Source organism: Pipra filicauda, unplaced genomic scaffold (assembly GCF_003945595.2).
Source record: "Pipra filicauda isolate LSUMZ 115617 unplaced genomic scaffold, ASM394559v2 scaffold47_size6085603_pilon, whole genome shotgun sequence".
Lineage (NCBI taxonomy): Eukaryota > Metazoa > Chordata > Aves > Passeriformes > Pipridae > Pipra > Pipra filicauda.
Window position 1 is genome coordinate 1375807 of NW_024104620.1, and position 23567 is coordinate 1399373.

At 45.0% G+C, this 23567-nt stretch overlaps 1 protein-coding gene across 1 annotated transcript; it reads left to right on the forward strand.

Annotated features, from left to right (window-relative positions):
- Window positions 1-1221: 1221 nt before the first annotated feature.
- Window positions 1222-14966, forward strand: LOC114002763 (carnosine N-methyltransferase 2). The gene is made up of 9 exons (XM_027749007.2): window positions 1222-1317; window positions 2665-3047; window positions 5446-5507; window positions 6811-6949; window positions 8591-8643; window positions 11284-11391; window positions 11481-11611; window positions 11925-12018; window positions 13017-14966. Exons 2-9 carry the CDS (start codon window positions 3022-3024, stop codon window positions 13370-13372), a joined length of 969 nt encoding a protein of 322 aa, XP_027604808.1. The 5' UTR covers window positions 1222-1317; window positions 2665-3021; the 3' UTR covers window positions 13373-14966.
- The last annotated feature ends 8601 nt before the right edge of the window (window positions 14967-23567 follow it).

Genomic DNA, 23567 nt, shown 5'->3' on the forward strand with positions numbered 1-23567 from the left:
CCCACAGAGGGATGGGTTCTGTTTCTGTGATGTTGTTTTTTTCAGTATTTATCAGAAATCATATTCTTTTTCCTATAGGAAAATATCCTGTACACACATATAAAAACCAAATACTGTTGCTCAAACTCCAAGACCTACTGCTTTCCAGATGTTAAATATTTAATAGGATTAAAGCAAAAAAGTCTTCTCCTTTAATGAGAAATCTTTTCTTTAACTACAGGAAAATGAGTGCTACAAAATTGCTGGTTATCGTTCTATTTACTGGAACTTGCTTAGTGCAGAACAACATGTTTGCACCAAATATTTCACTTTGGAGAGTACAGAAACTGCTGGATGTATCTTGGGAGATACATCTAGAAAAACTGAAAATATGTAGCGATGAAAACACTTTCATTGAAAAAGGAAAAACTGCTGCAGAAGAGGAGACCTCTCACAAGAAAATCAGTTACACAAAAAAACTACGTGAGCCTTAATCAGTTGCCCTAGGTGGAGCTGAAAGGGTCTCAAAAAATAAACTACTAATCATAGAGTTACAGAGTGGTTTGGGTTGGAAGGGACCTTAAAGACCATCTAGTTCCAACCTCGTTTCCATGGACATTCTGTAAAAATGCCAAGGACCTTCCTGACATTCATCAGCCTAAAAGCTGATCACTATTTAGAAGATAAAGTCATTGAAATTTGATTTCTGAATATCCAGGCTTTTCTGCCTGGAGACACAGGTTCCAAGCTTGTCATGATGGGATGATGGAGATGGAACACCGAGGGAGCTCGGGGCCGTGGGTAATACCAGCCTCAGGCATGGCTTGCCCTGGGGAAAGTGAATGACCTATTTCTGCTGCATCAGCCCAAAACTGACCTCTGCAGCCGCAGTGTGTGGGGATAAACACAGTTTCTTTGTTTTTCTCTCCCTACAGCCCAGCTTTAGCTTTAGCCATCACCTCACTGATCAAACACCAGCTTTTTCGATTTGCACGGAAAACTGAGTTCAGAGAGGATTTAGTCACGAGCTTGCCAGAACACCCGAAAACACGGCTTGCAGAGGGTACATCCTCCAAAGCCACCCTGCTGCCAATTTCTGCCGGCCAGGGCAGCTGCCCACAATGTCCCGTTGTTTCCAGCGCTGGGGAACAAAGGCTGTTGTTGTAGGCTAATGCCGGCTCAGTTGTGGCATGCGCCTACGTGGGATCCTGGAGCTGGGAGGGACACAAGGGGACACGGAGGGGTATCGGTACCCCCTGGATGTACAAGGAGGTTTCCAAGGGCTGCACAGCTCCTGGATGCTGGAGATTTCTCAACAGCTCCTGTTGCTCCGGGGAGGTATGGCTTCCTGCCGGGACCTGCGGGGTGTCCAGCCCTGGCGTTGTCATGGGGGAATGGAGGGGTAACTTAGCTGGGACAAGGAAGAGGTGGCTGGGGGTCATGAGGCAGCTGAGATATTCCAGGTGCATCCACTGGTGCACAGTTGGTGTGCACAGGGGCTGGCACCTCTGGTAGGAATGTTTAGGGATTGAATTGACTGATGTAAAAATCACTGCTCAGGTGCTCAAATGGAGCCAAATCTGTGCTTTAGATCTAGCAAAGAGGTTCTTGTCTTTCCTCATCTATACAAAATATTTCAATAAATATTTGGAATATTTTGGTTAGGAGTAGCAATGCAGTCATTTCTGGCTTAATGTGCTGCTGTGGACCTGCCTTGCAGCAGATAACTTGAATCCATTTGGAAGCCAAATCTAGTCTAAGTCAAGGCAGGTCACTTGATGGTGAAGCCTCTCCACTTGAGGTCCCTGGTCTCAGGGATCTGTGTGGGGCAGGCAGTGTTTTGGGTAGCTCAGCAAGGGATGAGGCTTTATCTGTCATTTGCTAAATCCGTTCTACTCATTGCCCTCAGGGGAAGGGAGTGGAGAGGGTCCTAATGCTGCTCTTTGCACAAGCAGACTTCACTTGGAAATAGAAAGTCATTAAATCCTTTCTTTTTTTTACATTTGTGTTACTAGATTTTAGGCAAAAGGAGCATCAGTCCTGTGGATGTGGGCAGGGGAAAAGCTGATGCAGGGTGCAGGGGACACTCAGGATTTCCTGTATTTGGAACAGCGACCACTGCACCTTCTGCTGTGTTAGCCTCTCCTGGGAACCTCCAGCCACCTCTGGCTTGGACAGCTGTCCCAAAAAATGCTTTCTTGCCTTCTAATCCCTGCGGTTTAGCAAGCAGAGAGGGAGCAGGCTGGGCTCGCTGCCCCCCGTCCTGGCTGCCCGCCCACCCCCATTCCCTTCGTGGGGCACGACCGGGGATGTGCCGGGCTGCCCTACTGGGGGGCTGCAGTGCTCGCAAGAGGTGCTGCCATTATGCCCCATTTCCCCCTGAATCAGAGATGGAAAAATCACTTGCTCAGGTCTCTGGGCAGTCAGAGCTGCTCTTGTCCCTGGAGAAGACAGGGATCTCTCAGTGCATGCCCCATCTATCAGGCAGCAGCGCGGCAAGGATGCAGGAAAGAGTCCCTTTCTGCCCAGGGCGGTGAGCACGGAGGAAGGTTTCACAGCACATTAAAAAGTGAACGCAAATAGCCTCCCGTCCGTCCGGACACTCCTCAGCCACTTCCACACAGGCTTTAAAGGTTTGGAAGTCTCAATGTGTCCCTTTTTTTGTTTCTCTCCCCCTGACCGCAGCGCAGCCCCCGCGCCATGAGGACATCCCTGCGGACGCCGGGCCCCGCTCACTGCCCGCCCCGGCCCCCCGCTCCTTCCCCGCGGGGCTCGGGTTTCCCCCCCTCGCCCCAGTGACGCTGCCTGTCCCGACAGGTGCCAGCAGAGCCGCGGCCGCGCTCCCGGGTCGCCCCCAGCGCCGCGGGGTTTGAGCGTCCGGCGCGGCGCGGGCGGCAGGTGGACATGCTGCCCTAGGGGCTGACCCCCGGCCCCGTGCCCAGCTGCTGTGTCACAGAAGCACAGAGTATTCTGAGCTGAAAGGGACCCACGAGGATCATCAAAGTCCAACTCCTGTGTCCCTGGACAGCATCCACCCCGACAATGGACGCGGCCCCGGAGGCGAAGAGGTGAGTGGGTTTTGGCAGGGAGCGGGATAGTGTTTCCCCAACATGCCGCTGTTTCTGTGTCACAGATGGGTGTGTGTAAGGTGGGAGTGGCAGAGGATGTGCCCGTGTCCTGGGAGGGAAAGGGGCTAAGGGAGACTTTTAGCCCCTCCACAGCCTAAGTTTAGGTATAATTAAATGTATATGAGTTATGAAGATATTCTTGCAATTTGTGTTCCTAGAAAAAACTTCTTTAACTTAAAGGGGCTGCATCATTTAAAGCAACACTGTGAATTCCTTCTGTGCCCTGCACTTGCAGTCCATAGTACATCCTGCTTGGTTCGTGGAGGGAAGAGGTTTAACCTTGCTAATACAAGCTCCATCTTAGCTGGGACCTGTGACAGGACCAGCAGCCTGTGAGCATCCCACTCCCTGGCAGTCACCAGCTCCGTCCTGCTGTGGGCCTTGGGGCCTTGGTGTGGGCAGCACCAGCCCAAAATGATGTATTCAAATTTTAGGATCTAGATTTTAAGCCAGATTTTAGAGGAAATCTATTTGTTCCCATTTTACCTTGCCACCAACAAGCTTTAATCATTCTTAGAATCTAACCCCTGCCTGGGGAGAAATGGCAAAAGTGTCAGTGGAAGAGTTATCTTGGTGTCATCCGTCCTGGTGAATTCCTGTGCTGCACTCTGCCCAGGTCACCTGGCAGGTCTCCTGGCATGGCTGGAAACATTTGACCGGTCAGAAATGGAGCTCATACCCAGAACTGTTCCTCTAGGGAAGCCAGGGGAACAGGGGAAGCCATGCTATCCCTCAGCATTTTAGTGGGACATTTGTTCTGAAAACCATCTTGCTGGGTCGAGTCAGCTGAGGGGACAAAACAGTCCTCTGTATTGGCAGGCAGAGATGGAAGAGGGTAGAGTGGAAATTGGAGGGACTGGCCTGCAGCCAAGCTGGAGCTTATGGAGGTGGGCTGAGTTCAGGCTTGTTCCTGCTGAACTTCCATGAGGCCTTTCCTGAGGAGAGGAGAGGTGAGGTCAGGGTGGTGAAACCGAGACCTTTGAAGTTTCTCACAGGAGACAATTACATGACTTTGGTACTGAACTCAGATGAAATCAACTGCTCTCGCAGGACTCTGGCAGTGCCCCAACAACTCCAAGACTTCTGGGACATCTCAGTCCTTTCTTGCCTTCATCGACCAAAGCGGTGTGCTATTTGCACCTGTGGCCACTTCTTTGCTACCTGCCAGCAAATTGTTACATATTTGCACCTCAAAGCCCCACCACAAGACTCCCTTCTTCACTTTTCCTCCTATCTTGTTTCTTCTTCACATGGAATTTTTTTCCATGGCAGAAGAGAGTTGTGGGTTTTGGGAGCAGTGATGCGTTAGGTTATACAGAGGTTATACAGGAATATCACCCTTAAGTCTTGCTGTGCATCTTGATGCTGAAATGTGGTTACCCAGGAGATGACTATTCCCTTTGCATAGACAGATCAGCCCAACACTTTACTTGCAGAAGCAAGGTCCTTGCTCCAGTTTAATTTCCTCCCTTCTTTTTTTCCAGTGGCACCTCATCCCTGTATTATAGATGAGGCATGTTTTAAAAGGAAAGAAGATGTGACTCTATTGCTGGAGGTTTTCACAAAAAAAAAAGCTCCCGAAAACTAAGAGTGAAAACATGTAACTGAATGAAAATATTTATGGCCAAATGCCCTCTTTGACTTTTGTCCTTTGAACAAATATCTTCTGCAAGTTACCTGATGTAATATTTGCAGCCAGGAAAATCCGAAGTAAAAAAAACAAAACAAAAGAAAAAAACAAACCAAACAAAAAGGCAAAAAAAGCAAAGCAAAAAGGGTCCCTGAAACAACAGGCAAGCAGATATTTTAGCACTTTGGATGCTGATGCTCACTATAACCTTCTCCTAATTTCACTGCTCTTTCTTTTATTTCATCCATGACTCAAGGTTTCACAGGGTATGTAATATCAGTCTAATGCCTTCAACTGCATTGACTGGTTAATGATTTTGCTGGGGTACAAAAACTTCCACAACACAGACAAACACTGGTGCAGGCGACCAGTTCTGGATGCCCCCTCCCTGGAAGTGTCCAAGGCTAGGTTGGATGGGGCTTGGAGCAACCTGGTCTAGTGAAAGGTGTCCCTGCCCATGGCAGGGGGGTTGGTACAAACTGAGCTTTAAGGTCCCTTTCCATCCAAAATATTCTAGGATTCTATGACTCTATGATCAGCTAACAAAGAAGTTTTGACTTCCTTTAGTAAAAAAAGAACAAATCATTGATTATCAGGAGAAAAAAATCTGTCCTGGAGCATCTTCCCTTTGTTCTGCATTTTCAATGCAGCTTCAAAAAAAAACATACAGGTTCTTCAAATAACTGAAGTGCTATACTTTCCTTACAGGAATAGTTTCCCCAGCATGAACTTTGAAGCAGAGATTCTGACAACTCCACACGATAATTCAGGTATTTGGGAGAATAAAAAAGGAGAATAAAGTAAAATGCCCACTCACCTTGCTATCACTACAAATATATTTTAATTCTTTTGGAGTTAGAGATTGTTTAAAAAAAAAAAAAGAAAGAAGCAGGAAGGTAAACTGACTGCAATTCAGGTGATTTCAGGATTATGTTAGGGTTTAGTTCGAAGTATTGAGGGTAGATGTTGATATTTTTCTGGACCAGAAACACAGCTGTCAATGACATGTGGTTTTGGAAACAGCAGAGTCATTTGAGATTGCACAGTCCCGGATGAGATATACAGTTTTCTTATTAGTGGCAACTAAAAGCAGATGATAAGAAAGCAGCTCCCTGAAAGGCAAAAATGAGGACGATGATGTTCTACTGTGTCCTGCGCTTCATCCTCATTTTGTCTAGGAGGAAAAGCTGATTTTTTTCCCCACTGAATGATGCCTTTCCAATGCTGATCTCGCACACGGAGGCTGGCACTACAGACCCAGAGCCAGTACTCAGCTGCAGGGCATCTTCCCGTGAGCCTCTGGTCTTAGTCCTGCTGTAGGTCCTCACACCCAAGCTATTGGCCAGAGCTTGTGCCCTGGCGACAGCTCTGTCATTAGGATGAGACAGCAGGAAAGGGAGTTTTTACAATAATTGCTTGCAACCACTGGAGTATCCCTGGTTTCGACTCTGAGAGAGAAATCTTGTTGTCAGCCAACCACATTTGAACATGAGCCCGTTCCGATGAACCGTTTTGATATCAGTTGCACTCCTGGCCATGAGCTGCAGTTCCCAGCAGGGAATTCACCCCCCTGGCAGCCCATGTCAGTCCCATGCTGGCGAGAGTCAGAAATGAAGTGCACAGGGTTGACTATTTTTGCTTCAGCTGCAGGTGGCAGTTTTTGTGTTGCATCACCTCTCCTAAGAAGTGTGTCAGTAGCTGCCCATCTCAGTTACACTGCCCAGCATGGGCACGAGTGATGGGCCCCCCACCAGGTGTGGACCTGCTGTGCAATTCCCTTCACATTCCTAGAAAAAACCCTCCAGTCCTCATATCTGCCTAAGCATTTTGGAGACATTTTCCTTGGGCTTACCTCTAGTGATGAGGCACTTAACAAAAATGCTGATGTCAAAGGATATCCAAGAATAATTTTCAAACTCTGAGTGCAAACCGGTTGGAAAGTGCATCCTCTGCATCGTCTTCCCAAATCTCTCTCTCCTGTTGGGTTGGGTTGGGTTTCTTCCATAAGGTAAGTGCTTTGACCCTTCACTTGCCTTGAAACCACTAACATGCAATCCATATTTGTTTCTCAAGAGCTGTATACGATCCCTTCCATGAGAAGCCTCACAGCTGAGGAGTATGTGGAGGCCTTTAAGACATTTTTGGATCATTCAACAGAGCACCAGTGCATGGATGAGTTCAACAAGGAACAACTGCCCAACATCATGGCTGGGTAAGGATTGTTTCCACCGAGCTGGGAAAGCCATCTGTTATCCTGGGAGGGCAACCTGCATACAAGGGTCAGCAAACACATTTAAGGGTTTTTTTGGGCAGGAATGAACTTTAATGCTTTTCAGTTTTAAATCCTCTAATAGTGAGTTACAGGATATTCTGCTAAAGGACTCCAGAGTATGTGCTATTTCAATTAATACACTGTGCTGCCTCTTAGCTTATGTTAAGGAAAGAATCAAGACCTCATTTTCATGTCCATCTCCTTTCATTAGCTGATTTTCCAAGGATTAAATTTGGGGTTTTTTGGTTGTTTGCTTTTTTCAAAAGAAAGCTCTCATGCGGTCTCTTCCTGCTTTTGGGACTTCATCACACACCATCTAAACAGAAACACATTTCTAATTCTCTTCTAGTGACTAATTCTTGGTTTTCTCAATCCCTTAAGACTTCCTTATTTCTATCCTAAGTCGATTTGCATTGCTTAAGTACCAAATGATAATCAGTTTTGTGAAGTATTGATGTAATATATTAAGACTGGATAACTGAAGATAATTTCAGAACAGCCTAGATCCAAACCATAAGAAAGCCCTTTCAAGTTTGGGTAATTTTTGGATGTTACAGCAACTGCATTCTCCATTGAGAAAAAAGTTTGGGCAGGAATTTTTTATTCTCTGGATCAGATATATATAAAAAATAAGCAATAAAATTATAGTAATTCAAAGACTGTATTGGGAAATTTTTATTGTGAATTTAAATGATGCAAAACCTTGTGGCTTTCTATGATGCTGATTGTGGGTCTGTCAAAGGTCTTGACCCTCATTAGGTCTAAGGCTCCTTGGCTACTCACACCCTTCGGGATTTGCTGCTCATTCCACTCTTGTGGAATCCTTGCTGTGGTGTCTCCTGAGACTGTGTATGGGAAACTCGATTCCCCAACACAGTCCATGCCCAAGAGCAGAATAAAGCTATAAAGTAAGTCAGAACATGGCCCCTCATCCTTGAGCCAGGCAGTTATTAAATACTCTGCTATGAACCACATGACTGGAGTCCTTTAAAAAGTAATTTTTCTAAGATAAAAGTTATTGAAGATTCCTCCCAATTTTTAACCAAGATTAATGTTGATAAGAGATGATTGGTGGGTCCCTTCCAACTCGGCACATTCTGTGATTCTGTTATTTCCAGTCACCTGGATAGCTTGATGGTTTTGCTTTCTCTGGGTATTTATATCCAATATTTTCTCCTGAGGGTGCAGAGGTTCTCCCCAGCTCACCTTGTCCCTGCATTCTCAGCAGTGCCCACCCCAGCCAGGCACAGCCCTGCTGCCCCCAAAGGGAGCCCTTTGCCCTGGGGATCCCCAAGGCTTTTTTGCACAGTGCCAGCCACAGCCTGAAGGAAACTCTCTGGTAAAGGGGCAGAAACACTACACCCTGGTACCTACTGCACTTTGAAATATGAGCTTGCGAATACTGGGCTGGCTCCCACCACGCTGGTTATAGAAGGGCTCAAGAGGGATGCTCCAATTTCTATCCCAATTTTTATGCATAACATGAAAATTTCTGGGCCAATGTGTCATCCAAGCAACAAGAATGAAAACAAAAAGTCATGTGACATAGTGTGGTTGAGTAACACATACTTATCCTTTCAGTCTCGGCCATGGAAAATCGACTATAAATGTTCTGGGAGTTGGAAGTGGCACAGGTAAGGAGTGTGGCAGCACTGCTGATGCTGGGGAATGGGGGTCCCTGTGGGTAGCAGAAGGTTATTCTGAAATTTTGGGCAATGAGGATAACTACTCAGGCATTAACAACAGTGCTTCTCACTGAAACAGAGAAGGGCGGAAGGAAGAGTGGAGCTGGGATGAGAACAAGGCTCCCTCCCTCCCTTCCTTCCCCACTTCCCTTCTGAAATGTTGCTGCTCGGATCTTTCTGAGCAGTGAGATGTGTGTGATTTTAGCTTAGTTTCTGCCTCTTGAAGACTCTCACCTGATTTTATATGCCTCAAAGCAAAGACTCCTGTTTCTGATCAGGTATAAGAGCATCTTCAAACATTGACAGAGAGACATCAGAGAGGTTCTTTCCACACAAAGTCCTGCCTTAGACCAACCCACCTGAAGGGATCTCTCTTTTTGCTTTGCTTTTAGGGATCCTGGAGGCCAAGGCTGGGCAATGGCCTGCTCCCAGTACTGCAAAACCAGCTGGCCACAATCATTAGCATGGGGTTGCATCAGCTTTTTCAAGACGTTTCTTTGTTACTGCTGTGTTTTTATCCAGTGAAAAGTAGAGTTTAACTGCAAATGATATTTTTCCCCAGAGAGAAACCCATCCTTTGGAAAAACAGCTTTAAAGCTAAAATTCTAAATGTATTTGTGTTTAAAAAAAAAACCAAAATCAAAAAAGTGGTGAAACAGCTAACTTTGCTCCTAGGGAAACTGGGATAAAATAAAAAGTAGAGAAAAGAAATGACAGTTAGATTTGTCAGAGTTTACTTTTACTCGGAAAAGTATTTTCAGCTGAATTTTAAGTGCTAATACTTTCAAATGAAAGTATTTTTCTCACTTTTTTTCCCCTTGTTTTCCTGAGTAAGTGAAAATTAGCATTGGATTGTTTTCCTCAACTGGGAATATGTTGGAGCATATGAGAAAGCAAGCAGGAAGAAATAATTCAGTTCTCAATTACATTCTATTTTCATTAAGTAATATAAAACAGAAATCCTGACTCCAAGAAAACACAAGGGGAAAATGAAGTTTTAGCACCATCCTTAATTTTCCTTATGCCTTTTCAGAAGAGGTTTTAATGGAAAAGTAAAAACTCTAAAATTTCAGCTGTTTTCTTGGCTGACTGCCCCTCACAGATGACAAGACAGTGGTACAGACCCACACCCCCTGAGCTTGCCCACGGCTGCATGAGCTGAATGTCTGTGGCTGGGCAGGGAGTGAGCTGGGATGGCACTGAGCAAAAGGTTATGTCTGATCCCTGACCTTTCCAGGCATGGACTCGGGTTTCACAGAGCCCCCAGAATTAGTTTAGTTGATGAAAATATTAATGGGGATTAGTGACCAACTCTACATCCTAAAAACCTGTGTCCCAGTCCAGATCACATTTTCTCACTCACCCTGTGTTTTCCCATGACCAGTTCCAGCAGCATGGGCTGCTGGTTGCCAGAGGGGTTTCATTCTTGTCCCAGCCTTGCTGTGGTCAGTGCTGAAGGGTTGTTGCTGGCAGGGCAAGCTGGAGCAGAGAAATCCCTGCTCTGGAGCATCATATTTTACTGCTTCTTTTCTGCAGACAGCCTGGTTGAGGACGTTATTACGTGCTCTTGCAAAGACTGGATTAAGGAATTTTGCAGAGATGGAGTGAAAAAAAACAAACCCAAGCAGCTTTTAAGATACCCACTTGCTGTTGGTATACTCATTTGCCACCATCAGTGGCTCTAGGGCATGGGGCAGCGATGCTTTGCCTCCCACCTGCTCTGAGCTTGCAGGGAGCCCACAGCAGCACCTCTAAGGGTTGATGCTCCCCACCCCAGGCACTTAAAAACTGAAATTTAGGACTTTCTAAAATGATTCAGCTGCTTGCTATGGGGATCTTCCTTCCTGACAACAATGTTGGTCTGTGCATCTGCCTTCAGCTGATGCAGCCGCAGCCTCTTCCCTCGTGCCAACCCTGCACTGCTGCCACTTCATTCCTCAGGGGCCTTGGGTACTTTTTCTCCAATTTCAAAGGACTCCTCCTGCCCTGGATGTCCCTGTAGTGCTGGCATGGGTAGTATTTCCCTCCTTGAATTCTATTTATTGCAACACCTGCCAAAGATGACGACTTTTCTCATGCCTGATACATCAGCTGAAAGGCTAGGGAGGATGCAGTATCTCATATCAAGACCTCTCAGTGTGACATTTGCACAGGCAGGACTATTTTTAAGTTCCACCATCAGCTAGAGACAGGATTCTTGCTGAAGTCCTGACATGCTGCCCACCTCTGCTGTTTATTTACATAGTTCCAGGTGAACTAGGTGGACTTTATAGGCTTGGTATATCACAGCATTTCTGGGAAAAAAGCAAAATGACCTGCATGATGTCAAAAAAAGCTGGAAATTTCCTAGCACCGGAGGACAGACTGCTGCTTGCTTCTCCAGAGCTTAGACTGCAACAGAGGAGCACCAATAGCTAACTTTGCAGGGCACATACACACACAGTTAGATTCCACCATGCAAGCCACAAGGTCAAATATGCCTCACTCCTGCTCAGGGGATTTCCTGGCAGTAGTGGTGGCAGATGCTCTGGCACCCGTTCATCACATTTACCTCCTTCTTAAAGCAATGAATTTGTGTTTATTGAACAGGTGAGCAGGATTTGAAAATGATCAGGATACTACAGGCTGTGCACCCAGGGGTCCTTATTGACAACGAAATCGTAGAGCCCAACCCGCAGCACGTGGCAGCTTACAAAGGTAAGGCTGTACCTGCTGCCTGGGGTACAGTGAGGACCATCCATCTCCTGTTTTATGAAATTCATGTTTTTTTCTACTTTTAAAAACAGAGTTGGTGAATCAAACTCCAGACCTGCAGAATGTCTCTTTTATTTGGCACCAGCTCACTTCCTCAGAGTACCAACAGCAGGTGAAAGAGAAAGGCACGCATAAGAAATTTGACTTCATCCATATGATCCAGGTAATGGGCATTGCTTTGACATAGGAGTATTAACTTTCACTCCCCCCTTAGTTTCTGATGTATGCATGAAGTTAGGATGATCAGGGCTTAGCATAGCTCTCCTGTGAGCAATAACTTCTGCAGGGGCTCCACAAACACCAAAGCTGACGATGCCCAGTCCTGTGAGGTGTCCCTAAATGTGTGTGCTGAGTCAGGACAGGTTGGGAAGCAACTGGTACACAATAAAAACAACTCTATAGAAAGGGTTTAAGGATTTGGAGGGTCATTGCACTGTGGAGGAGGAATAATGGCTATGTGTAACTGTCTCTTCTAGATGCTGTACCGTGTGGAGGATATTCCCAATACTATCAAGTTTTTCCACAGCTGCCTCGACCTTCATGGTAAACTCCTGATCATAATTTTATCGGGTAAGTGGGACCTTTCTTTTTTTTTGCTTCATATCTGGAGTTTTGAAGAACTTTGAATTTGAGAGCCACAAATGTTTACCTGGGGATTTCAGTAACACTTATTTTGTAGTAGATAACTAAAACTAGTGCTGGATTTCATATGGAGCATGCAATCTTGGGCTTAGTCTCTTGGATCACAATGTCTAAGGCACAGATTTTGTGTTCTTGCTTCCCTGCTTATGAAGATTTAGTAGACGGAAGTGTGGATGTTTATGAATGGGAGTCAATCCTTCTTCCTGGCGAAATCAGTACTGTCAAAACACAACCAGAGCTCTGGGTGGGCCCAGTTTTGGTGCTCTTATCTCTGCACGGTGGTGGTCCAGACCCCAGCAGGACAACAGATGCTGCCAAGAGCTGCAGGCTTTATGGTAGGACAGGAAAAAGAGGCACTTATAACATGGTGGCATTCATTAAAAACAACAGAGTGCTTTATCCCTTGTATCATTCATAAATCCTGGGCTCATGGTGGGGTGGACAAAGCATACTTTCCCATGTTTGCCATTAAAACTCTCTCTCACATTGTCTGTAGGCTGTTTCCCTTGCTCTTTGGGGCTATTTTTCTAGGTATATATTCTTTGATGTGTACTTAAAATTGAAGTTTGATGTATAAAAACATCTGCACTATTCTAGCCAAGAGACAGTTAACAGGTAGTGTGGATGTTCAGGGTCAGCATGTTGGTACTTCTGCATGTATCCCTCCTTCTGGGCAATCCCAGTGCTGGAGACCATCACCTAGGAGTTTCCTTTAAACAGCAGAGTTTTGGAGGGAGAGCTGAGAGAAAACAGAGTTTTACCCCTCTTTAGGCACGGACTTTTATAAGCAGACTCAAGTAAGGGGAAAGCACTCCTCCTAGTCCTGGCACGGCCTGGGGAGCATTTCCAGCTCATTTTGCAGGTGCATTAGCTGGTGTTTGAGTGCCTTGGCTTTGCAAAAGTAACCTCCCCTCCCGCCCTGGCAGACAGCAGCGGGTGGGCCAGCTTATGGAAGAAATACAGGGACTGCCTGCCTTCCACCGACAGCGGCCACTACATCACCTCCAGCGGCATCACGGATGTCCTGAAGAGACTCGGAGTCGAATACCGCGTGTACGAGTTCCCGTCGGGATGGGATATCACCGAGTGCTTCGTCGAGGGGGACGCAGTTGGCAGCCTCATGATGGATTTCCTGACGGGGACAAAAGACTTCCTGGGCACGGCGCCGCCGGCGCTGCGGCAGCGGCTGCGGGAGGCTCTGTGCCAGCCCGAGTGCAGCAGCACCAAGGACGGCAGGATCATCTTCAGCAACAACCTGAGCATGATCGTGGTGGAGTCCTAAAGCCGGACTGACTGCAGAGGGCAAGCTGGGGTGGGGATGGGGGTCACAGGATGGGGATGCAGTCACAGGAAAGTGTAGCATAGAAAGAAGGTGACTCGCAGGCAAGAAGGCAAGAAAGTGGGGCTCAGCTGCAGCCTACCACTGCCAGCCAGTGTCAGCAGAGCTGCCCGCCACGCTGGGACGAGCTCCTTGTCCTGATAACGTCATCAGGTCCAAGATTACACCCTGGCTACTTAGTCCATCCCTAGGAGAATATTTTCCAGAAAGTAAAGAGCTCCATCTCACTAAAAGCCTACATGGACTTGTTTCTTAACAGTAAACATCCTGTCTGTGCTTTCAACACTGGGACTTCCACTTTTCTATGCAGCCAGCATGTTTGCACACCTAAAGACGGGTCTGCATGACCAGGGGCTGCTTTGCAGCCAGGAGGAGGCTACAGGCCTTGTGCTGGCCATGTACAGACCCAATGCTTCCATTTGTGCTGGACAAAACCAGCAAGATATCCCAGCTGCTTTGCACCCAGACCTGAGCTGTAAGTTGCTCTGCATTAGGGTATTTCACATCGTTTTGTCAATGTAGGTATTTACTACCCCAAGCCTCTCAGCATCTTGCAATATGGACATGTCTTAAAAATTTATCAGCCTTTTTATTTGGAGAATATTTTGGATCCCAGGATGATCCTTGCCACATACTCTTTCAGGCAGATATTAATTTTGTTACTTTCTTACTACAGTTTGTCTCCATATAAAATAAAAGCAATCCTAAACCAAAAAAGTCACATCTTTTTCTGCACATGAGCTTACAGAAAATGAAGAGCAAAGAGGTTATTTAGTTAAAAACAAAAAATATGCAAAATACCATTTTATGGGAGCATTAAGGATTTCTTGTAAGTGAGAAAGATGAACCTGGGGATGTGGAAGAGCTGTGAGTGAGCTGCAGCTTGTCCTTGTGCTGCAGCCCCAGGAGGCAGCTTGTCTGTCATTGCTACAGCACAGCAAAACAGCACCTACAGTACTCAAATATGGTGTGTGTGGTTAAGATGTTAATATAGGTGAGATAAGACTATTACCACAGGGTCCTGAGCTCTTCGGGGGGCTGAAGGAGGTGCTGCCAGGGCAGCCAGCTCCAAAGGCAGGTGCTGCACAGGATGCCTGCCAAGTTTGGCTCTGTATTTAGTGCCTTAGAGCAGTGCAGACCTTGGACTGACCACACAGGGAAAAGCTGCCTGCAGCCACACCAGCCTCACAGCAAAGAGGTTTCAGGGCAGGAAACACCAGCTTAGATGGAAAATACCTGCAGGCACAGAGCCCATCTCTACGAACTGATTTTTCCATGCTTAAGCTGGATAGCACACACCTGTGTGCACCTGAAGGGGCTCAGGTACCGCTGCCGCCTTGATGTCTGGTATGGATCAAGTGGCTTGTTCCAGCATCATAAACACATGGGTCAGCACACTGGCTTGCAAAACATCAGATGTCATTGTCAACCAGAGCCCTGCTGGTGCTGCTAAACCTATCCCCCCCCATTCACTGGCCATCTGCCCAGACACAGTTACTGCCAGGAGTAGCATCGCACCGTCTGAAAAGGTAATGAGCCCATGGAGTCACTGTAGCCCCATTCTGTCCTTTGTTTTTTTGGGGTATGTTTTTTAGGTTTGGTTTGGTTTTTATCACATCTTTTTGAAGGGCAACCATTTCTCCTGAAACTCTTGTAAGGGAAAAAAAGAGAAAAGTAGTGGGAAAACAGTAGAATAATGTCTCTCTGGCAGTACTGCAGCACCCTGGTCTGTAGGTACTGTTGCTGTTATTTCAAGAAACATCGATCCAAACTAGACAACCTCCTCCAGAGGAATACCTGTGCACCATACCTGTGCACAAGCTTTTCCCTTTGATCCATTCTATTGTTTGTTCTATAGGCATCTCCTTTGCTTGTGCTGGCTCCCAGCACTGGGCAGGGAGTGTACAGCTGGGCTGTTGGGCAGGGTCTCAACACTGCTCCCATTCATGGTCTCCTTCCACTATGGAGTCCTGGGGTTTATTCCCAAGCGATAGTGATGTCTCCGGTTTCTATCTGGAAAGGAAAAACAAAATGTACCCCAAACCAGGCTTGCTTTTCAAGCTCCAAAGAACAATCTGTCTGTTAATCTTTGCAGGAATTTGGCACAGTCCAAATTCCCCCAGATCTTCCCCAACCCAAGAGGTTTTTCATCCCTCCTTGGAGTTTCCTGACCAGGCAGACACATTTCCAATAAGCAGATTCTCAGCAAAACCCATCTGCGAGCACAATATTTACCCACACCATTGTAAATCAATGTGCAAATGCTCAGAAGAAAAGGAGCACTTCAAAGCAGACTGTTTAGTGACAGCCTGGAGAGATGAAATAGGACACCCCATTAAAAACACGGCTGCTTAGTGCTTTATCTGTATTTTTTCTTTTGATTCTTCAAAAGCAAGTAATTTATCAACGACTCTGCTTGTACCCCTGGAATAAATAGCATCCGAAGTGTCTGTTCCATTTATTTATATATTTATTCTTCGGCGAACATGCTATTTAATAACTATTTGTTGTGCTTTTTACAAGACGCTCTCCTCCCACACGGAATTTCGGGCTGTGCTTTCCCAGCAGCAGGAGCGCGGCTGCGTCTGTGTGGCCACGAGAGGGCTGCAGCAGCCAGCGGAATAAATCCTCCTCCCAAAACGCTGGAGATGCTGAGCTGAAGAAGCAGCAAGTCGTCAGGCTGACAAATGCATCCAGCTTTCCTTGCTGGCTCATCGCATCCTGATCCCAGCTGCTGGGGACCACGCTTTTTTCTCCTGCAGAATCACGGGCTCTGACTCTGATATTGGGGTCTGGTTTATAAAAAAAGTCGTGATTGCACAACACAGATGACACAGGAGATGCATGAAATCTGCTTTTGGGTTGGTTTTTTTATGCCACTTGATGGCTGAAGTGCTGCAGCTTGGCTGCCTCTCAAGGCCAGGTCTGCAGACAACAAACCAGGAGTCCCAGCTAACCGGGGAGGAAAACACAAGGAAGGGGATGTCAGGAGTAGGAGGTTGCTTCTGCTTTAGCTTTGAACCAGATTAACCCTGCTGAGCTCAGGCCAGGATGAGCCCTACTCTGCTGCAGTTAGTGAGGAGCTGGTCCATGTCTCCCAGAGGGAGCTGTGCCACTCAGCACTACAGGTTGTTCCAGCCCAAAGCAAATGCTTTTGTGGATAACCATGTAGTAAGCTGCCCTGTGTACTCTGCAGTAGAATTAAGGCCTGCAAAGCCCAAACTGCATTGTTTCATGTGGAGCAGTTGCAGATTTTATCCTTATTTCCAGTTAGTAATATGCCCATTTCAATGCAGAGCTCTGATTATGTGTTACAGTCCCCTAAAAAGGAGCTACAGAGAGCAGCTCTTTGTAGCATCAAGGATGGATAATTTTAGTTTTACTGGGCCTATATGAAGTCTTGGGGGCTGACTTTGAAGTGAATGTTAAGGCTTCTCTACCCATGAGCATCGCCAGGGGAATGAAGGTGGCATAGAAACTGCAAGATCTAATAGCTGATTTCTGAATAATCCCATTAAAAGACAAGCTCAGTAAAATAGTAGACCATATATTGAAAAGATTAAACCTAATGTCAATCAGGGGGCAAAGGATAAAAATACAGAGGCTGAACTTTTTTACCTCTCCTTTCAATATTTGCCCAAACAAATCTGATATAGCAAATCTTTGAGTACCCCATGCATTCTTCATAAATAAATACACCAAATAAATGCATGGCTGTAAGGTGAGATCTCCACTAGTCAGGAGCTGTATCATACTGATATTAATAGTTTTCATTGAGATACCAAGGCTTGCCCTGCAGTCTTTAGATTTAGGATGCTAGTTCTGGAGGTCCCTTGGGTGCAGAAACCTGAGGCAAGATCTAGATGAGGAAGAGAGGTTGCCACAATGTTGTATCTAGGAAAACTGGGGCATGTTTATGTCGAGAAAGTAGTCTTCTAGCTGACTGAAACCATGTGTCCCTGGAAATACTCCCAGATAGTCCTTGCTAGGCACAGAATTTGGGTTTCCTAAGGAACAGACTGTTCTCAAAGAGCTTTATGATGGGAAGGACAGGAGTAACTACCAGCTCAATGTGCAGGGTCTTTTGTCTTTTGATGGAGTTAGTCCAGATGACCCAAAATATGATCTATCTCCACAGGCTCTGTATCATCAGAGATGGCAGCATCCTGATGAAGCTCCCTGATGATGCTGTAGTGCCTCCATGTACTGGTGGTAGGATCGTGCTCACCTTTCTGGAGCTTGCAGAGGCCTTCACAGGAATAATAACCTTCTGGTCATAACTCTAAGAAGGTGTTTATTACCCTGCTTTTCAAACTACCTTTTTTTGGAAGGTCATATCCTTCAGACTGAGAATGAATGTCTAATTAAGTCTAAAATATCTTTGTTATTGACCATTGCTCCTTGCAGTCACGCCACTCCTGTACTTAAATATCAACAGAAATTTAAATCTTGCTAGATGTTGAGAGTTCTGGTTAAGTCTCCAAAGACATCTGTGGGCCAGGGCATGGTCACTCTGCTACATGCCAAGCTGATGGCACATCAGACAGCAAAAGCCTGGATATCTCCTTATTTTGCCATGGACACAGTGGAGTGATGGTACTGTAAACATTCTGGTAGTGTCATGATTGCATCTGTCCTGTCCCAGCAGAGGAGCTCTGTGGTTCCTTCTCACTCAGGGGCAACCACCCAAACTCCTGGCTGGGGATGAGCACCTTGGGGTCTGGACAGTTCCCCCTGCTTCTGCTCCACCAGCCCAATTCTTCATGGACATGCCAAAATTCAACTGCCCTCCTGTTTAGAAAACACAAAGAAAACACAAATCTTCTGCCGCTAGAATTAAGCTGCTTCCCATCCCTAAAAATACCCTTATCAATGCAGATGTTTATTGCCATCTGTCCTAAAAGAGGAAAAGAGATAAAGTGATATCTTAACCTTCTAATGCAAGTCTGTTGTGTGACCAGCCTGGCATGGGAGCTGGGGCTGTGCCTGGACACCCAGAAGGGGCTGTGGACCAGCCCCCCTGCACTGCATTGTTTAAGACCATTGCTTTTAGCTAAAGGTGCAGCTGTTGCAAAATGCAGGAAATGTATTGTTCATCCCCCATTCTCCTTTAATTTCTTGTTAACAATAAATAAACAAATAAATCCCTCCCAGACAAATGTTTGGAGTAGAAGCTCCAGCTGGAAGGATCTCGTGTCTGAAGGAGGTTTGTGGAACATGTGAGATGGCCAGATCCCAGTGGGGCTTCTCATCTCTGAGAAGGAACAGAGAAGAACAGAACAGGAGTTTCATTTCCAGTAGCCAATTCCCATAGTCTGATGACACTTTAGATTAGACCTGCCAGCAAGCTGGTAGAGAAAACATATGTTTTATCATACTTTGTAGTGATGGTACCACTGGTGGATTTATAAATGTGACAGAGAAATTTTCAGATCAGTCTCCAAGTCCCTTTTGCTTTGTTAAAATTTTTTTGCATCCTATTATCACTCTGTATGTATCTGCCAACAGCTGATACTATAGATTAAGGAAGATTACACCTCATTGCTCCAGTGGCTGTTTTCTTTAGTATTTAACTCTACTGGCATTTTGCCATCGACTTCCATCTGACAAGACCAAGCCCCTTGCTTTTGTAAACACTTTGCAGTGCTTTCCTGACTCGAGTTCTTTTACTTTATAAAGTATCAAAATGATCACACAGAGGATAAACGTTTTGATTTTATTATTTCTGGAAGAAGAGCTAATACACTTCCAGTGCTGAACAAACATTCCACCAGGTCTTGATTTGCAGATGTTTCCGTGTAGATAAATGTTGACTTTGTTTTTTTGTGCTCATGCAGATCATGTCATTTCTTATTTGGGAAAAGTGGATGATATTTGAGGAAACTCAGAGAAAAGTTCTACAGATTTAATAAATTTGACTCATGAACTTTCCCCATTATTTACTATCAACAACTGGTCATTCTCCAGTTTTATGCATTGGTAATCCACTTTGGGATGTAAAGAAATCCTTGTGATTCTTATGATCCAACACAAAGCAGAAGTAATTAACACTGGAGAATCAATCAACTCAACTGTTAAGAATCTTCAGATTAAAATTATTCACCCAACTTGTGCCAGGACTTGTTTTTATACGTAAAAATAACAGTGACAAAAATACAAATTTTTGACCTAGACATCCTTCTTATTTAATTCTTACAGATTGTCTCCAAGGCCTCATCCTTCCCAGGTACCTCCTCTGGCAGAGCATCCCCCCTACCATGGATTTATCTCAAGGCAGCCAAAGTAAGGAAAACTTTCCTCCCGGGCTCAGAGGACGTGGGGTAATGGCCAATCTTGGTCCTGACTTACTTGTAATTCCTACCAAATATTAATGCAAATTTCTTGCTTGAGAGCCTCAGGTGACACGGAACAAATGACATGCGTTCATCTGGGTGTTTCACTGGAAGCATCTCACCCCACTACAAATGTCTTAAAAAAACAAGCACTGCTAGGATAGGTATGCTTTCACTGCACTTTGTATAAATTATCCCTCAGCCATTGCTTAATATTTATTAATATTTCTGATGATTTGAAATTTTAAACTAAGGGTATTAATATAACCTATAACACAAAGCCAGGTAAAGGGGTTAACTGGAGAAGAAATTCTTGCTTTTCTGTGTGGGAAAGCTGTATTTTGCTTCCGCTCCCCCCCCAGCAAATACAGTCCCCAAATTCATTCTTGTTTCGGTGGGAATTTAAATAAATCTTCCTATTCCATCTCTCAGCCACAAACTGCTTTTGAACATAATTAACATTTATACTGGTCCTGGAGCCTTGTTTATTTATGTGTCATAACAGTCCCTGGAAAGCATAAGAATACATAAAATTTCACCCAGGCTTAAGACAAAAACTCCACCTTGACCAGAACCCTGTGCTTTCAAGGCAAGGCAGGAAGGAAAGTTATTCTACATCTTTCTTATACTTCTCCCTTTCTCTCCTGCCTTTTGGAAACCTGTTGGTCAGACACTTCCTGTGCTGAAGGCTGCATCCAGGCAATCCTCCCTCCCCTTGCCTTTCCTCCTTAATTTCCCTAATTTCTTTCCATGTGTTTTTCAAAGATTGGCAGCAAATAAATCCATTTCAAGTGCCGCTGCACAGTCACTTTTTATCTTGATGAAAGATATTTCTTTTTTTTTTTTTTCCTTTATAATTTCCTCTAATGTGAGGACCATCTGGCCTCCACGAACAAGACAGCTCAGCTCTGCACTTCATTTTAGGCTGCTACAGACTGGATGGCACCTGCTCCCACCACCTTCTTGGTGTCCCGAGGCAGTGAGAACAGGATGGGGAAGGAAACCAGCAAGGAGAAGAAACAACCCAGACCAGCCCAGTGCTTATGGCCCAGAGGGAGAAACGTGGGCACTGGGAGCCAGCCAAGAGATACTCCTTAACTTTACAAGGGGAAAAGGTGGAGGAAAAGGTTTTCCACTAAGTTTCAGTTCCCTGAGGAGAAGTGTATGACCTTATCACTTCTTATCACATTGACACTGAGTGTGTTTCCAACTGACAATTAACAGCTGGTAGAGCAGAAGTGCTGGGTTGTCTGTTTCTATTTTCATATTTGAGGTGCTCTGGAGGCAGAGCACCAGCACTGTTGTACAGGATGCTGTTTTTTGGCAGGCTAGGTTTGGACAGGACCTCACCTCTGTGCCAGGTAATCCCCCAAAAGCCCACTTGTTGGGTTTGTCAGGGCTGGCTGTGCCTGCTGTTGTGCTGCTCCGCTCCTGGATCTGACATTAACTTTCATATACACCCCGACTGCAAAACAGTCTGGCATCTTCTGCTTCCAAAATCAGGCTAGAAATAATTTCAGAGATAACCTGCTGTTAAAAATCTCTCATTTGGCTCTTTAAATCTGAGAATGTGAAGGGAAGTTCATTTTTGTAATTAAGAGCCAGCCCTGTTCCCGGGGTATCTGTTTTTGCACGTGGCCCTGCCATGGCTTTCCCATTCTGACCATGATCACTTCATCTTTCTGGGACTCAATTTTCCATCTTTAAAACCTTTTTTTCCCTTTCTTGCAGGCAGGTCATGAGGCTAGATCCATTACTGTAAGTGAGAGGCTTTATTAAGGAGGTGATAAGTGTCATGCCAACACAATAGTAATAATAAATAACTTCTCTAAAAGTGTAAAAGGGTCTGACATTATTAATTGCATTTCAAGCACTTGCAGTGTATGTGGATTGAGACTGAATGCAGAAAAGACCAAAGGTTTTTTCTTCTTGCATTTTTGCTCTTTGGAAAGAAATGGCTTTTCTTCAGCTGAAATGTCCTTGGTGCATCAACTCTGCAACAAACCTCTCATCTATGCAAGCCCCTATCACTCCCATTCAGGTTCATATGACCCTGCTGAGGTGCAGAGGTGGAGAAACACCCCTCTGAGTAGCACGTAAATTCTTGCTTGATCCTGCAAGCTTTTCTGTTTGAGTGCCTTCAGAATTGCTTCCTCTTTTCCCTCCACATTTGTTTCAGCCCAACCCTCAACAAAGTCTGAATTTCATCGAACTGGTTACACAACGTGCAGAAATACAGCACTGGCACCAAACCCTTCCTTTCCTAAAGAGTTGGACACTTTTTTTTTTTTTTTTTTTTTTTAATAAAAAATGCAAACGTTATAAATCTTCCTGGCCCTAAGTAGAGATGGTGTCGCTTGCCTTCAACACAAGGCAAGGGTTTAGATACTTATAAAAATTGTGCTTTCCTGCATCTCTCCTGCAGGCTGTTGTTCAGTGATGAATGTGCAGAGGGCCTCACAGTGTCCAAAAAGGAACTAAAGCTCTTGGTTAAAGGCAGAAGTTGGTCTCAGTTGCTGCAGAGCTCTGGCACAAAGCATTGCACGAGGCTCCAGCCTACCTTGTACATCTGAGTCGAGATGCTCATGGGTAAGTTCACTGAGCAAAAGCAGGTCACATCAGCAGATTTAATGTGTCCTTTGAACCTCTGGTACCTCATTTTCTGTCCTCTACTGTAGCATTTATCTTCTTTTGATCATTCAGAAAAGGGAGGTTGTTTCATTACAATGGAAATAAAAATAATTGATGTGAAAGAGTGGTGTTTTGCCTATTCAGAATGGCAGTGGAAAGTTGCACTCCCGAGTTGGCTTGAATAGAGTGAACATTATTAAGTACTGACATGAAAAAGACCTCTCAAAGGAGATAATGCCTTCATCCAATTAATCTTTCCTAATGAACTTACCCCTTGGAGGTGGGTAGAGCAGTTTCAGCATGAAGTTTGCTTCCTGTGATCATTTGTGCCAATAAAAGTCTTTCGAGAAAGCTGATGAAAACTGATGTGAATGTGCCTGAAGTGAATTTATTTTGATATTTGACTTGTCAGGAAAAAAAAAAAAGTGGTTTGTACTTTTCAACCTGATCTGCTATCGTGCTCTCTCCTGATGATTCCTATTCTTTAATAACTCCTCAAATTATAATAAAGCTCCTAGGTATCCAGTTCCCTTTGAATTTGCAGCTGAGAAAATTCCATGTTTGAAATACTTGGAAATGGGGTTTTATTTGATAACCTGTATTTTTGAGGTGGATGACTACTTTGCTGAACACCTTGATGGTTATTTCAGTAATAGTAGTCTGAAAATGCTCATCTGGCTCTGAGAAATTTCAGCTGAGGAAAGAACCCTTTTTCCACCCAAGCTATGTTATAATGATACTTTGCACTTAGGCAGGTTCTTTCATCAAAGCATGTTTTATTCATCAGTGCACCAGACCCTCAATTGGTTTTGTTTAATTGTGACTCTCTTTATACCACACTGGCTTGGAAGTCCAACCGTGACAGTCTTTTGCTGCTGTTCTCTGTGCTTTGGAGAACTCAAGAAAGAAAGTGCCAGAAAGGGCAAAAGAAGTGGGAAAGTTCAAACAAAGCAGAAGGTGTCAGACTAAAACAAATCCAGAGGGAGGAAAAAAGTCAGAAGAACTGATAAGAAGACTTTTTGAAATCGTGTATTCATGATGTGTTTATTCTTTTATAGAACTGGGAGCTCCTGTTGAACTGCCATTAGAACTGGTTCTACGTAGACTAAAGTGTGAGACTATCTCCAAATGAGGGCACTCAAATTATCTACCTAGCTCCTACTTCTACTCCTATT

Coding starts and splice junctions, on each gene's coding strand:
- LOC114002763 (XM_027749007.2), top strand. CDS start 3,022: ATGGACGCGGCCCCGGAGGCGAAGAG. Junction 6,950..8,590: donor CTGCCCAACATCATGGCTGG/GTAAGGATTGTT, acceptor TTATCCTTTCAG/TCTCGGCCATGGAAAATCGA. Junction 8,644..11,283: donor GGGAGTTGGAAGTGGCACAG/GTAAGGAGTGTG, acceptor TTTATTGAACAG/GTGAGCAGGATTTGAAAATG.